Source organism: Sinohyriopsis cumingii, chromosome 18 (assembly GCF_028554795.1).
Source record: "Sinohyriopsis cumingii isolate HCF-2022 chromosome 18, ASM2855479v2, whole genome shotgun sequence".
NCBI lineage: Eukaryota > Metazoa > Mollusca > Bivalvia > Unionida > Unionidae > Sinohyriopsis > Sinohyriopsis cumingii.
This window is the reverse complement of record NC_142978.1, coordinates 12608585-12625604: the sequence shown is the minus strand read 5'-3', so window position 1 is coordinate 12625604 and position 17020 is coordinate 12608585. Positions and strand designations below refer to the sequence as shown.

Sequence of the window (17020 nt, the reverse complement as noted above, 5' to 3'; positions counted from 1 at the left end):
TAGGAACATACAGCTACCTAAGGGTACCTATTTAGAACAGAAAACCATAAACAGGATAATAACTGGAAAAACTAAACTAGCAAGCAGTTTTGGAAGGTTTATAGGACCCTAACCAGCAACCATTAACTGCTTTACCTGCCACACCACCGAAGATCTACACCACGTATTCAATATATGCCCAAAATATCAACCCGCTCCGAAAATATTTATCAAAAACCAAAAAGAGATTGGATCACCACACACATACCCAGAGTTACTTATGGAATTTAATAAAAATAAACAATCAGCATATATAAATATAAATCAATTCATAGACTCAGCAGGACTTAGGAACAAAATATAATTACTATCCCCACAAAACCAAAAGACCCAGTAACTAGCTAAATACATTTAGAAGCCACCACATAAAAACCCATAACATATCATTCAATTTATAAAAGTATTAATAAATTATTCACTTACGAAGCACCTATAAAAAACTATGGAAACCGCAAAATCGGATGTCCTAGATGTCCTTAACGAACCGAGTAATCAGCTAGGATTCCGGTCCTAGATGTCCTTAACGAACCGTGTAATCGGCTAGGACTCCGGTCTCTTGCTAAATAAAGTATAAATAACATTCAGTCTCTAAAAACATTAATTAATAAATAACTTAAAGAGGTAATATCTAAAAACTTATAAATAACATAACGTAGGAAGCACACCCTAAACACCTCGACTAGTAATACCATAATAACCTTGAAAATCTCTCTTCATACATGATTTCTACTAAGAACCTCTATAAACAGTATAGAACATCCCCCTCCTTTTAGAATATTTTGAAGAAGAAGAAAAAAAAAAATCGAAAAAAAATAAAAAAATCAAAAAAAATCGCAAGAAACACCAGGCAAATGCAACAAGAAACTAGCGATGTAAAGCAAGCAAGACCGTTCCCGAGCTCTCCTTCCCACTAATGACAGCCAACCATTCAACTGTAGGGACCTTTATGGACCTACAGACTGAGGCCAAACTATCAGCGTTCCTTGAATCCATAAAAGCCTGGGGGAGGTGGCACCATCCCCTTCCCCAGGAACAACTAGCAGACTGCGGTGCAGTCAGAAAAAAGTGGCACATGCACAATTGTGCGCACGCCACTATAATTAAACTCAACAACAACAACGACTGTCACACTGCAGACATCGTAGCGATATGACTGAAAAATTGTCAAAGCTACGTTAAAAATCCAAATCACACACACACACACACACACATAATATAATTATAATGCCAAGAACCTTTTCTAGAGCTATGTGTAGTCACGAATCCACTCGAAGACCAGTTACTGTCAAAATACATAACACATAGGGACTGAACTGACTATATTATTACATAAATAAGTTTGATCACTGAAGGAAGCACGGATGTGAGCGAACATGCCAGATTTCGTACGTGTCTATGTATGTGTGCGTGCGTTTGAAACTTTGTTTTGATCTGTGTTTTAAGCACATAATAAGCTATACATGGTCACCGAGAATCGAACTTACGCGGAAAGATGTGATGTGTAAATGATCTGTTAAGGTTAGTACCTTAGGCTACTCGGCCACATGTGTGCGTGCGTTTTATATATATATATATATATATATATATATATATATATATATATATATATATAGAGAGAGAGAGAGAGAGAGAGAGAGAGAGAGACAGAGACAGACAGAGCAATAAAACAGCGATAAGAACCGCAGTAATTTATTGGTAAGCTTTCTCACAAAAACACATTGGCCAGTCCCGAACATCGACCCACGCGGAATAGGTAAGATGGCAGTGATCGGTAAAGGCGAGTGCTTTAGACGCTACAATCGGTCACCCTGTACCAGTGATACAGTTTGTACTGAGAGGCAACTAAACCATCCAATTTCTTCCTCAAGGGCCGACAACTGGCGTGTAGATGAGCCGAGTTATAATGAAACGGTGCTGAACGGTATTACAGACTTTGGAAAGGTAGGCGTCAAGATTTTCATTCTCATATTTGAAGAAAAGGTCATGCATGTTTACCCATAATCTCTCTAGAGCAGAATCAAGTACAACTCATAGAAACATCATGTATTTTTAATGAATATTTGGTTTTATAAATACCGACAGATACTTAGAGGGTAGGGCATTATTGTTATCACTCTCTATGATGTTCATACAGACATTTTAATACTGACGATACAACAGTTTTACACTGAGTATTTATGATCCAAAGAAACAAATAAAGATGTTCTGATAAGGTCGATGTGAGTGTGAATTCGGTGATGATAATATCGTTTGAGATGAATTGGAGGCAAAGCTAATATTCCTTAATCGTACTATATGTGCAGAAAATAATCCTAGAGATGAACCGACTCGGGATGCTGGTAGATCTGTCTCACGTAGCTAAGAAGACAATGATAGACGTTTTGAACATCACCAAGGCCCCCGTCATCTGCAGTCATTCTTCAGCATTCACTATCTGTCCCCATAACCGTAACGTGCAGGATGACGCTCTTCGAATGATGGTATGTATGTATGTATGTATGTATGTATGTATGTATGATCTTTTCTACCAATCTATCTATCTATCTATCTAAATAATCGACACCAATCATCAGCCAATCCATGTCGTATCTAAGCGCTTTTATCCATGGATCTTTCCGTCTACACTTCATTTGCTAATATATCTATAGATATGAAGATAAGTAAATATGAAAGAAAGACAAAATACGTTTTATCTACTGCTTTACTAAGTAGATAGATCTCTTTCAATTGCCTTTTATGAAGCAACAATGTTAATTAGAGACAATGCTAATTAGAGACAATGCCAGTTATAGATAATGCCACTTAGAGACAATGACACTTAGAGACAATGCCACTTGGAGACAATGGCACTTGGAGATAATGCCAATTAGAGATAATGCTAATTAGTGACAATGCTACTTAGAGACAATGCCACTTAGAGACAATGCCAGTTAGAGACAATGCCAATTAGAGACAATGCCAGTTAGAGACAATGCCAATTAGAGACAATGTCACTTAGAGACAATGCCAGTTAGAGACAATAACACTTAGAGGCAATGCCACTTAGAGACAATGCCACTTAGAGACAATGCCATTTAGAGACAATGCCAGTTATTGACAATAACACTTAGAGACAATGACACTTAGAGACAATGCCACTTAGAGACAATGCCAGTTAGAGACAATAACACTTAGAGACAATGCCACTTAGAGACAATGCTAGTTAGAGACAATGCCAATTAGAGACAATAACATTTAGAGGCAATGACACTTAGAAACATTAACAGCCCAGATGAATTAATTCGTTGAAAGTATTTTACTATCATCAACATTTCCTCTCAGCACTCTCAGATGACAGTTAAGGATTGTACGAACAATAAGGATTATATATCAGAATTCCAGTTCATACTGTCAAGGCCTTCAAGAATGTATCACTAGGGTATCATAATGTTACGCATTTAAAGGAGAGCAATCCTTTAAAACAATGATTTATACAAACCAAACGATTATATATAATCATATAGAAACATTTATCCTATTCCGGTAGAGTTTTATGGGACAGTTAAGAACAGGAAACAAAACAAACAAGTAATGTTTCATCCTTTAAGAAAGGTTAAACATGTACAATAATTATAATATTCAATCCTGATATTATTTCTGCATAACATTTGTACGCGGTAGATGTGATATATCAGTAAGATAATATCATGTTAAAATTTTAAAGTTTGCAACTTGTCACCTTCTCATTTTAATTTCTTTTGTGCAACATTTATCAATTTTGTAGAGTTTTACTAATGAGGGATACATTTGTTTTCATTGCTAGGCTTTGATCTAAACAAGCTTTTACCTAATATGGAAGTAATAGCAGTTAGTTATAAATTCGTAAAATCAGCAAATAGTCGAATACTGCTACTGAGGGGAGCGGGCATCGCATTCGATAGAAAAGTCGTCATCAAGGAAGGCTTTTCAATTTAGTCCTGTGAGAAAGGCCTTGAACTAGTTGATGACCTAAGTATTGATACCCGTTCGAAGTAGTTTCAACCGTAATCTCTGGTGTTCTATTTTCTCAAACGCTTTGCTGAAATACATTACAAGCAAACCATTTTCTAAACCCATTCTAGTTTTCTTAAAATGACTATGTTTGTCAAGGTAGTTCATGTGTCCCATGTCTTGTACAGGATATACAAGATTTTAAATTTTCCTGCATTTTTCTGGTTTGGATTTCGAGTAGTTTGATGATATACCTGGTTTGGATTTCGAGCAGTTTGATGATATACCTGGTTTGGATTTCGAGCAGTTTGATGATATACCTGGTTTGGATTTCGAGTAGTTTGATGATATACCTGGTTTGGATTTCGAGCAGTTTCATGATATACCTGGTTTGGATTTCGAGCAGTTTGATGATATACCTGGTTTGGATTTCGAATAGTTGGATGATATACCTGGTTTGGATTTCGAACAGTTTGATGATATACCTGGTTTGGATTTTGAGCAGTTTGATGATATACCTGGTTTGGATTTCGAGTAGTTTGATGATATACCTGGTTAGGATTTCGAGCAGTTTAATGATATACCCGAGCAACAGTCGCATTTTTGTAGTATTTGGGACTTTTTCAGTTATGAAGTAGAAGTAAATATGTCCCAAACGATTATGTTATTTGCATTACACTGTTTCTCAGATTGCGATTTGTTACATTGTGATTACATACTGTTTTGTCTTTGTTTTGATTTTCAAAGCTGTTTAGCTATACCCTTAATTTTATTAAAACTATTGCCCACTAATTGTTCTGTGCAAAGTCTGTTAGTACAGTTGTCAAGACTGACTGAGATTTGTTTGTTAAGTGTATTAAATTGGTCGGCCGTTTTCCTCTGAATTGTGTACTTGAGGGGGTCTACTTTGATTTTTGTATATAATTGTCCAAAAAGTTTAATTTTGCTTTTGAGATCTTGAGAACCCATATTCCTCAGCATACACGCACATATACACAAATACACTTTCTGTGTAACTGGATGCACTCTTTGCAATCGCTTTATTTCGCTTCACATATTGTTTAAGTCTCGTTTATTTCACGTGCTGATCTTTATTGGTTTTAATCACATCTCCTTCTATTGATTCCTACGTTATGATGGAGAATTGCTTGGTCAATGTTACCTAAAGTAGGGATTGTTTTTGTACAACGTAGGAAAGTATCCAATCTATATTTAGCCCTTGTGAGTTCTTTATCCATTTGTTGAATATTAAAGTATTTTTAATGATATAAAAAAGCTTCATAAATTGATTTAAAATTGTAATTGTCTCTGCTTTCATCAGCAAGCAAATGAATGTAGGGTTGATAAAATTCATAAATGACCCAAATATGACTTTTAGGAGAAATGTTATTTAGAAAAAGAAGGGCAGCCAAATTTTCTGGTTATTCTGTTTAGGCTTATCAATATAGGAGACACTATTTTCATTGCTTCTGCAACCTCATTTTTTTTATTCAAAATTTTTCTGCGTCATAACAAATGACGTGAATCTTTGTAATGAATCTGTAATTTCTAGAAAATGGCTTTAGGACTCCGATTCGATGACGTCATCTGTACTCAACCATGTTTAGGTACATGTAATTTTCCAATTTCAAGACCCGTGTTAATAACTATTTTGGTTTCCTGTATTTCTCTAAGTTTCAGAATGAATAATTTATACATACCTTATTGTGAATCAAAGCCAAAATAATCCAAAATGTTCATATCCTAAACATAGATTGTTCCGAATGAATTCCTATAGTCTTGTATGTCCTGATGTACCACAATGATTCAATATATAATCTATTTGAATTTGTACACAATAATTTCAAAATAATGTTTTAATCCAAGTGAATTAGTAATTCCAAGGAATAATATAAATAAATAGTTCCTACCAAATTCGCAAAGACCGGTCTTTAAACAAGAATGAATAATTTTTTATCATGTCCCTATTTATTTACATTTGCATTTTACCTAGACGTACTTCATTCTAATGGAAGATTCCAATCGAATTGAAAGCGAATATGTTTCCGGCATCGTCTTGATGGCGTCAGCTGTACTTAAGCACTTAAAATTACATTTGATTTTCCATGGTAAAGTCTCATTTTGTATTTTGTACATAATATTTGCTCTTAGCAATATATCAGACAGTAATAAGATAATTCATTTTGCTTTATGCAAACGTTCGCCCGAGCATTCATGAAGACTAATATTGCTCGGTTTTTCCTCGTGCTCACGCAAACGTGTGAGATCATGACAGAAGTTGAACTTATTAATCCCAGTCTTAAGTTTACTTCCTCCGACACATACAGCTAACCATTCATTGAACCTAACAATCAATGTTTTCATCTTTCTTCCAGAGGGAGAACGGTGGTGTTGTGATGGTGAACTTTTACGATAAATACATCAATTGTGGTCCCAATAAGACTAGTGTTACAACTTTGTCCCATGTTGCAGGTACATAAATACAATTCAGTGAAAGTCTTAACTAACTAACTAACTAACTAACTAACTAACAAACCAACTAACCAACTAACGAACTAACTAATTATGCATTATGCATATTTAATTTGCATTATTTTTTAATCATTTCAGTATATGCTATTGATAATGTGATATTGCATGTTTTCTTCACCTTGTGCAGAATCAAGTTCATTTTCTACATGACCAGAATTATTGATTTTGGTTTTGTAGTAAACATGTTTATCTCAACCTGAGTCTTGAATTTTGGAAATTTCCCATGAAATGCCGGGTCTGCCTGTCAATTACTACACATTTTATACTATAGTTGTATTAGTTGACTGCTAATAATAACTAAGGTTTAATATTGTAAACATGATCAACCCTCCAGAATGTTTTTTTTTCCATTAGGTAATGTTTTTATTTAGAAAATGCTAATTGTGACCGGTGGCTTAGTAGAGAACAACATAATCTTGTTACTGGAACCTTTTTTATTCGTTCTTTAAGACATTAGCAACATCAATTGTTATATTGTTGTTTCCAGATGCTCATTTGGGTTGGAATTTAAGTTATTGAAATTATTTTACTCAAGTGCTTCTCCCCTAGAAAAATGCTCTTAAAAATAATATTCTTGGAAAAAGAGACTTGAATTTATAGTGAAATTGATAATAGGCATTAATTCTTGGATTGCATTATTTTGTTCCAACAAAAGACTGATGGCACTTCACCATTATACGGTGCACCACAGTCACACCTTCAGCGTAGGATTTAATCTGGATTTCCAGTAAAGCGTATTCAGAACTGTAATTATTAGGACACGTGTCTGAAATTCAATGATTATCTGGGATTTAATTAGCAATACCGTAAGAACCATTTTTTTTTTCATTTTTACATGTTATTCTAGGGACATAAATTATTTCTTGAATTTTACGAAGCATGTTGCTTATCGTCCTTTTTCATTACTGATTTTAGAACATAAAGTCGTAATATATATATATATATATATATATATATATATATATATATATATATATATATATATATATATATATATATATATATATATGCGTACATACTATACATTAATAAAATTGCAAATATTTGCTATTTGAACGGAGTTAAGATTTACTAAAGGCAACTGTGTATTGATCGAGTGAATGAAATCCTTACATCCCTGCCGAGTGTGTCCGCTACAAAATGTAGTTCTATGCCATTTTTGTGGCTATTCACAATCACCTGTGCACATTTATAAGTTGATTGTTGCCATTTTGTGTTTCTCTTTTTCTTCTCATTGATTAAATGAATATAATACACACCAATTATTTAAACACAAAGATGGTTTTATAGAAGAAAGTAGAGCACTAACAACACATGGTTAACTACGACATTAACATTAACGCTCAGCCATCACATACCGGCGCATTGAAGGTAATGTCGAATAAAATCTAAGCAAAAAGACGAACCAACAAGAGGTAATCAAAATATTTTAATACATTTATAGTTGATCTAAGTCATTATTTTGCTATAAAAACAGTACTAACGACCATAAAACTATCTCTCTCTCTCTCCCTTTGGTTCGCTTGACTTTAAAACTCTAACTCTCTCTCTCTCTCTCTCTCTCTCTCTCTCTCTCTCTCTCTCATCCTTTGGTCGCATTGACTTAACTTTAACCATCATTCATAAGTCCAGAGACATGGTGGGATGACACCAGCGAGAATCTTCTGCGCTCGTCTTCTCATAGATTTTCGTTTCGCCCGTAACTTGCTACGATCGTCCAGAAAGAGAGAGTGAGAGTGGGCGGCGATTGGACACTTTCATATTTAATTAATAATAATTGATTTTTATAACAGTATAATAGTTTTAAGAAACAACAACTAGAACAGCAAAACATTAAGTACATCCCAATATGTGTACCACGTAACTGAGAAATATACCAAATAATGTCGACAGGTGTTGTAACTTTATATCATTCATTATATAAACACTGTGGATAAATCCCAGGGAAAGTGAACAAATACCGTCATGATGAACCATATTCTTGTAGGTTACTTGGTGTAAGTTCAATTTCAAGGTTTTCATCCAGAGCAACTTATATATATATATATATATGGCCTTGTGGTTAGCGTCCGCCTCGGATGCGGAAGGTCGTAGGTTCGATTCCCGGTCGAGGTCAAACCAAAGACTTACAAAAATATATATGCTCTTTTATCTTATTTCAAGACATAAACAGTTAATGTCACCTAATACATTAAGGCGTATTCTGACTTTCGATATGGCTAGTAATATATTATTTTCAAATTTGCCAATCATTCTACTTGTCCTTGATGTTGGTTGACCAGTGTTATGTACGTTTGATGTGAACGCATTTGCCAGCAAATAAAAGGCTAACGCTATCCTAAAATAGCTCAGCATAAGTACATCAAGTTTAATTATTTAACCGAGAGAGAATCGTTTAAATTGAAAGAAACATTGAGCTTCCATAAATTTTGATGTTTGAATATATGTATATAGCTTTAGAACCATTTGCAGCCATTTTTTGTATACTATAATATTAGACTAATAAGACGGTTACAATATCACAAGGATCATGCTTGTATAGAACCTATGTAGTCTGTAAGAACAGGGAACAGGTCGTCTCTCTGTAATACATACTGTATTATGCTTTCCTTGAACGAGGATGAAGAATCCGGTTTGGAATTTAAGGTCAGGATTTGATTAAAACAATATTGTTTAATGCCATCGATTATTTATATCTTCAGTTTCGAATGTCCTTAAACATGTATTTTGATTTCTTTCAGATCACATCGACTATATCAAACACGTAATAGGTGTTGAGTACGTCGGCATAGGAGCTGATTACGACGGAGTTGCCAGGTAAGTTTTCAATTTTCGTGGATTCCGTCATCATATAAGTACCAGCTGTCGAAATACTTGGCTCAAGATATCTGATATAAATGCCGTTGTCTGACACACGAATTTATGTGTGTGTGTGTGTGTGTGTGTGTGTGTGTGTGTGTGTGTGATTTGGATTTTTAACGTAGCTTTAAAAAAAAAATCAGTCATATCACTACGATGTCTGCAGTGTGGCAATTTCTAGTGATGTCTAGCACTGGGGCATCATGCAGCATACATGTAGCATGATGTCCCACTCAGTCACATTATCCTGACACCAGACCGACCAGTCCTAACAGTAACCTCTTAATTCTAAGCGCCAAGAGAGGCAGCTGTTAGTACCATTTTTATAAGTCTTTGGTATAACTCGGCCGGGAATCGAACCCACGACTTCCCGCATCCGAGGCGGACGCTCTAACTAATTTAAGTTGCAATGGGAAATGAACATTTCGCAAAACCACGAAAGATGATTGTTTGAGAAAAAATGTGTTCATACTAGCTGGATATAAATAAAAAAGCTTTTGCATTATAAAGGTTGTGATATTTATTGCTAATGAAAGTTACATTATTACCCACCTCATGAATTATGAGCATATATATTTTACCAGTGACGAGAATGACGGTTCTAGTAAAGATTTTGTTTTGAGAGACCTGTTCCATTCAGTATAATTTCTTTCCTTATGTATTAATGCAAGAATTTACATTCCTCTGAAAGCGCACTATCTGAATAATATTCAGACAGTTTTACGCCAATGCCAATTGTTTCTCGAAATTAGATGTTGGAAATGTCCGAGCTCGAATGTTTTCTTTTAATCCTCTTGAAGAGAGGTGACACTTATAAAAAGTTTGTCTCCTGCCGGAAGTGGGTAAATGTATTGGGTTTGATTGGGTTGAGTAGAGTTGATCTGCTATTTTACGGCACAGCAACACTTTGAAGGCTATATGTTGCAGAGGCAGTAGAGTGTAATGCCTTGCCGTAGGACGCACCATGGGAGCCGATGCCGACTGATGCGATGATGGGAATTAACAACGAACATTTTTTGCGACTCCAGCACATTAACCGTTGAGAATCCGCAGCTCCTTATTAGAAAACGATCTACTTCATAGAATATTTTAATTGTATGTAAACTTTATAAAACTGATGTTGTATTTCAATATTTAAACACTTTTTGATTTCACGATATTGATACTAGCGAGTCCCTTCTAAACGGAGTTCCGTTATGTCCCCACATATGTGCACAAATCAATTATTAACATACTACACTATGAGTAGTGTAATGGGATACCCTAGCCTCAATTGGAATTAGCTTTACAGACCCCTCCCCCCGGGACACTCTAGCACAAATCAATTATGAACATGCTACACTATGCAAGATAGCACTCAGAGTACTAGAAGTTCAAATATGTCCCCATTTATGTGCACAAATCAATTATTAACATACCACACTATGCAAGATAGCACTCAGAGTACTAGAAGCAAGACAACAGAGAGGGACGCACCTTCATATCCCAATTCAAATACATGTTCATGTGCTTTTTTCTGCATTCTGTTTGCCTTAATATCTAACTGCAATATTTAAACGACACAAACACATATTTTGTGTAAGTGTTGCTAATTTCTGCGTCTGTTACTTACACGGTACACATAGATCAAATAAGAAAACGTACAATTTTTAGGAAAGGAAATAACCAAATCTATTATCTTCATTATATTTCGTAATAACTATATATTTCGTGTATAACAGTCTTGGATATGAAAACAATTCCAGACTCACATATTCACAGTATGACTCAACTTAGTCATCCAAAATTAGAGATCAAAGGTAATGAGACGAACCAAGGTCAAATAACATATAAGACCAATCGACTCTGTTAATTACCACCCTCTCTTCTATTCTGAAACCGATATCATCAGACAAAATGTAAGATAATGAGCCAGTGAAATTTCCATTTAATGCTTGAAATCCAATAAATTGTATATGTTCTCTGCAATATAATATTATTGTTCCTCACTGGCTTATTCCAGACAGTTTGTGTGCTGGCTCTTGTGTATTTTACAATTTATATTCACTGAGTTGAGGTCACCGCCATTATTATTATTATTATTGTTATTATTATTATTATTATTATTATTATTATCATTATTATTATTATTATTATTATTATTATTATTATTATTATTATTGTTGTTGTTGTTATTATTATTATCAATATTATTATTATTATTATTATTGTTATCATTATTATTATTATTATTATTATTGTTATTATTATTATTATTATTATTATTATTATTATTATTGTTGTTGTTATTATTATCATTATTATTATTATTATTATTATTATTATTATTGTTGTTGTTATTATTATTATTATTATTATTATTATTATTATCATTATTATTATTATTATTATTATTATTGTTGCTGTTGTTGTTATTATTATCATTATTATTATTATTATTATTATTATTATTATTATTATTATTATTATTATCAATCACGTAGTATAATTTCCTTTTTAATCATTTTGTTTATCTTCTTTTGACTTTTCAAAATATACATGTGTCAATACATTTTAAACCAGACCTTGTTTAAGGTAAAAATCTGTTTTATTTGGTAGTCTGCCAGTCGGACTTGAAGACGTTTCCACCTACCCGGATCTGTTTGAGGAACTACTCAAGAGAGGCTGGACTGACGAGGAGCTTCGGATGTTAGCAGGAAAGAATCTCATTCGGGTCTTTACAAAGGCAGAGCAGGTGAGCCCAACAATGGGTATGTGTGAAAGTATGAGAAGGACAGTTGTTAGAGTGCACACGGGAAAATGTTTAAGGTTCTAAAACTAAGATATATGAGGACAATTATACCCTCTTTTGTAAAATGATTAGAGGAATCCAAACCTTTAATGGGAGAATGAGATTTTTGCAGGAGGTAATTTTATTATTCAGAGTGAGAGATAGAAAAATTCAGGGGTTTGTTTGCCCTGGTGCTTGCGCTTGATGCCCGTGAAATAAATTCAGTGCTTGTCACATTCTTGACAAAAGTGGAATAAACGAGGAGTGGGTTCATGATATGTTAAGAACTTATGCGCTTTGCGTTTCTGCATTTGGCATGCAGTCATTACACCTAGAGCTAATTGCAATGTGGAGGCCATGCAATACGTTTCCAAGACGGTTAACTTTATTGCGTATCTTGTTAGCAGTGGCCCATATTCTTAAAACAAACAACTGAAACTTGTAACCCTTTGAAAGAGTTGAAAGAGTTATATACCTTTGAATTTAGATCAGTATCTCAATTTTAAACCATAAAATAATCAATTTGTTGTGAAATGTATGCATAAGGCAGTTGTATTGTAGTGTAGAAATTTTCTGTACAATATGAGCTGACATTTTACTCAAAGTTGATACATTTTGCGAAAGCTGGATTTCTTTTAAAGTCAAGACAGTTTTGCGAAAGCTCACTCGAGTTACACATGTAAAGCTCACCTGAGTACGATTCCATCGAATCATTTCGGTACATTCAAGTAAAATTTATTCTAGAAATTAATCTCGGTTCTGTGCAGTACACTCAAAAATGTTTCATGGGGAATGTGACCTCAGTTTAGTGCTATGCACCCAAGTAACATTCTCTGGGGAGAGTGGCATCAATTAAGTGTACTAATCTGGAGAGAGTGTCACAAATTCAGTGTACTACACCCAAGTAACATTCTCTGGGGAGAGTGTCATCAATTCAGTGTACTACACCCAAGTAAGATTCTCTGGGGAGAGTGTCATCAATTCAGTGTACTACACCCAAGTAAGATTCTCTGGGGAGAGTGTCATCAATTCAGTGTACTACTCTAGAGAGAGTGTCATCAATTCAGTGTACTACTCTGGAGAGAGTGTCATCAATTCAGTGTACTACTCTGGAGAGAGTGGCATCAATTCAGTGTACTACTCTGGAGAGAGTGTCATCAATTCAGTATACTACTCTGGAGAGAGTGGCATCAATTCAGTGTACTACATTCTAGTAGCATTATTTAGGAAGAGTGGACTCGATTTAACGCTATACGCACAATGAACATTCTCCGGGAGTGAGACCTCTATTTAGTGCAATTTATTCAAGTAACATTCAATGGAAAGAGAGGTCTTGATTTAGTGAGGTACTCTAAAGTAACATTATATATAAGGAATGACTTGGATTTAGTGAGGTACTCTAAAGGAACAATATATATAAGGAATGACTTGGATTTAGTGAGGTACTCTAAAGTAACAATATATATATAAGGAATGACTTGGATTTAGTGAGGTACTCTAAAGTAACATTATATAAGGAATGCCCTGGATTTAGTGAGGTACTCTCAAGTAACATACTCAGGGGAGAGCTGCCTTGATTTAGTCTAGTACACTCAAATAAAATTATCTTGATTGCAGGGGCGGGGCTTTAATTCTTTTGTACACTGAGCTAATATTTTCTGGGAGGGTGGACGTGATTTAGTACAATACACTCTAGTAACATTCTATGGGAGTGTTGCTCTGATTTAGGACGGAACACTCAAATAACATTCTCTGGGAAGAATCGCATCGATTCAGTGCAGACCACTCGGGTGATATACCTGGGGAGAGATACCTCAATTTAGTGTCGTACACGCTAGTAAGATTTCCTGGCCCCCTCAGGAGAAAGTTGTAGTAGTTTCGGTAAGGTTGTATATAATCCAGCCTCCAGCATTGCGACATCAGAACTCTAAAGCGTAGCCACAGCCCAAATGTAGACAGCAAGTGTTGTCATTTAGGATAAACAACTTTTGGTTGCTTTATAAACTTCTTTGGAACCAATAAATACACATCTATGCTTATTCTATACCAAAGAAACTAACTCAACAAAAATAATATATAATTAAATGACACATTGCAGACGGCTTCTAATATTTCTTCAGGTTAGAGATAGTTTGAGGAATATGGCGCCATACGAAGATTTGATTCCGGTGAGGGAGCAACCGAATACGCAATGCAAAACGAACTAATCTATCCAGAGACACGGAATTCAATAGATCATATGCAGAAAAGAAACTTGATGATTGCTGGACGGACTACAACTGCATCCCGAAAATGCACCGGTTTATATTCACAAATCATACAATCATAAGCTACGTTGGAAGTTTGACAACTTTCCATTTTCAATGTTACCAGTTCACATGTATGCTTCGCAAGACTTCCATTGATTGTTTGGCATAATATTCAGAGATAGCTACAGACAAGTATATTTATTAAGCAGATTTTGGGGCACTCCTGTATGTCGTTCCCTTATAGAAGCAAAAACTTGTATTGTATAGAAATTGCAAAATGTATGAATATAACGTATATTGTAAAGTTTTTCAAATCCCAGTATTGAAGACGCTTTAAATAAGTCTCAATCATCAAAATAAAGCATGATTATTTTTATCTTGATAGTAGATGTTACTAATTTGTTTCCAGAAGTTATAAATAATCTCGTATTATGACCAACACGGTGTAGCAGTCTGATAGGACACGATCCATATTTGTGTAATTTGTTCATCGTGACTTTCAAAAATCTATTAAGACGAGATGATTTATAAGAGGACAATTGAGCAAAATAGCATGAATATTTAGCAAATGTATGTACATTTCATTGTTATACATATAACCATGTTGTCATCATGTCTGGATTTATTTCGTCTTCATAAAATCCCTACAGCTCTCGATAATCTATTTCTTGCCACTCCCTTCCATTTCACATGCTTACACTATTTCAATCATGTTGCACCTACTAGTTCTCAACTTAAATAAGATTTTTACGTTATATTAAAAAAAAAACGCAGCAAACGTTTAGCCAAACCTTTATCTATCTATCGATCTATCTATCTATCTATCTGTAACTGTGTGAAATGGTGAAAAGCTTAGGGATCTAAAAACCTATTTTGCAACAGAAAGACACACACACACTCATATATATATATATATATATATATATATATATATATATATATATATATATATATATATATATATATATATATCGTAAGAGAGAGAGAGAGAGAGAGAGAGGGAGAGAGCGATTGACCACGAATGACTATGCGAGCAATACTGTCTCATCACTGTTTTAATTGTACTAGGTTGAGATGATATAAGGGTGGGTGTGTTCAGGTAAGATGATGGGTGCTTTACTACGCAAACGCGGGTTTTAATTAAAAAACTATGATAATATTGTTTACGGGTATTCAAAACTTACATTGATGGTTTGAAACTTTATCCTGTACGCTAATAAGGACACCGGTTTTCGCCTACGCCACTATGAACAACTGTTCCAGTCATGGTAGCAGTCATCTTCTGGAACCCTTTATGGAATCTCAGGCTCATTTGGAGACCATAACCTTCGAACTATAACCAATTAATGTTATTTAACGTTACCCAGTGCGAATAATATGGATGTGTTTCCCAGCTAGACATGTTTCACAGCCAAATTACGTCAAGCCATAGAATTGGATCAGTAATCTTTTGCGGAAGTGACCTTGGTAGAAATCATTTATTTCGCTCAAGAATGTGCTGGTATTTCTCTTCGAAAAATTCAAAGATCGAGTTCATGTTTTACGAAGGGCGGAGAGAGAGAAGAGGAAAAAGGAAGGAGGGAAGTTCAAGTCATTTGATGTAAGTGTCACTCGATGATGAAGACGTGACTACATTCTTGGGGAATTGAAGGTACTCGGGATCGATCTGCAAAGACAAAGCCTGTTTGAGCTTCTGGCCAGCAAAACTTTATTGAAATACTCAACATATAAACTTACATTTCAATATCAAACTACAACAAGCTCAATTTTCGGATATAAGAAATACATATAAAACTACGATATTCTTTCACTTACCAACATCATACTTGTATAATAACTGCCGTTTAGAATGTAATACAGATAATTGAATATCGAATAAATTCACGATAGTAAAGGAATCTAAAATTCAATATTTCAGACTAATACCGTAATTAAAATATATTTTACTGAATTTATTCTAAAATGTCAACATATTAAACTCTATTATTGAAAGAGTATTTTATTTCTAAATTAACTATTACTAGTATTAAGTTGGTAGCGAACGTTGCTTTTACTATAATCAATAATATAGTTATAAGTAAATATAAGTTATTCAAACAATTAAACTTTCCGTTACATTATATTAAAGAGTAGCAAAGAAACATTAAAATAATCTAATGTTTAAACATACTGATGTTAGGTTAACATCTTAACACTAAAAATTCTTATAGCACTAAAGAGTCTTATACTATGGAAAATTGTACATAGACGGTTATCTTACCTGCAAAGACAAAGCCTGTTTGAGCTTCTGGCCAGCAAAACTGATGTCAGCCCGTGGCTGGGGCTTAATATACCCGCTTTCTTAAGACAACGCCAAATATGGCGCGTTCCTAGCTCATGCGTTGGCCAGAATCTCAAAGTGAGGCTTCGTAGTCTCTTACAGATTATTGTCTAGGTCTTTGTACATTGTTACGTAAGTACTTCTGCAAGATCAGCACATTTGCCCTCCATAGGAATCTTTGGAATCTGTCTAGTTCGCTATTTTTGCAACCTGATGAATGTACTCTTTTTGTGCTGAGTCTGAGACACAAGTAATGTTTTGTATAAGACGGTTCGTACTTGA

At 34.5% G+C, this 17020-nt stretch overlaps 1 protein-coding gene across 1 annotated transcript in view; it reads left to right on the top strand.

Annotated features, from left to right (window-relative positions):
• Window positions 1-15078, top strand: part of LOC149776079 (dipeptidase 1-like) — a 31547-nt gene extending 16469 nt beyond the window's left edge. The window contains exons 5-10 of the mRNA XM_089942342.1: window positions 1908-1980; window positions 2343-2519; window positions 6384-6480; window positions 9282-9357; window positions 11998-12133; window positions 14290-15078. Coding sequence (XP_089798468.1) covers window positions 1908-1980; window positions 2343-2519; window positions 6384-6480; window positions 9282-9357; window positions 11998-12133; window positions 14290-14376 — 646 coding nt within the window. The 3' untranslated portion in view covers window positions 14377-15078. The remainder of the gene's footprint in view (window positions 1-1907; window positions 1981-2342; window positions 2520-6383; window positions 6481-9281; window positions 9358-11997; window positions 12134-14289) is intronic.
• Window positions 15079-17020: the final 1942 nt, after the last annotated feature.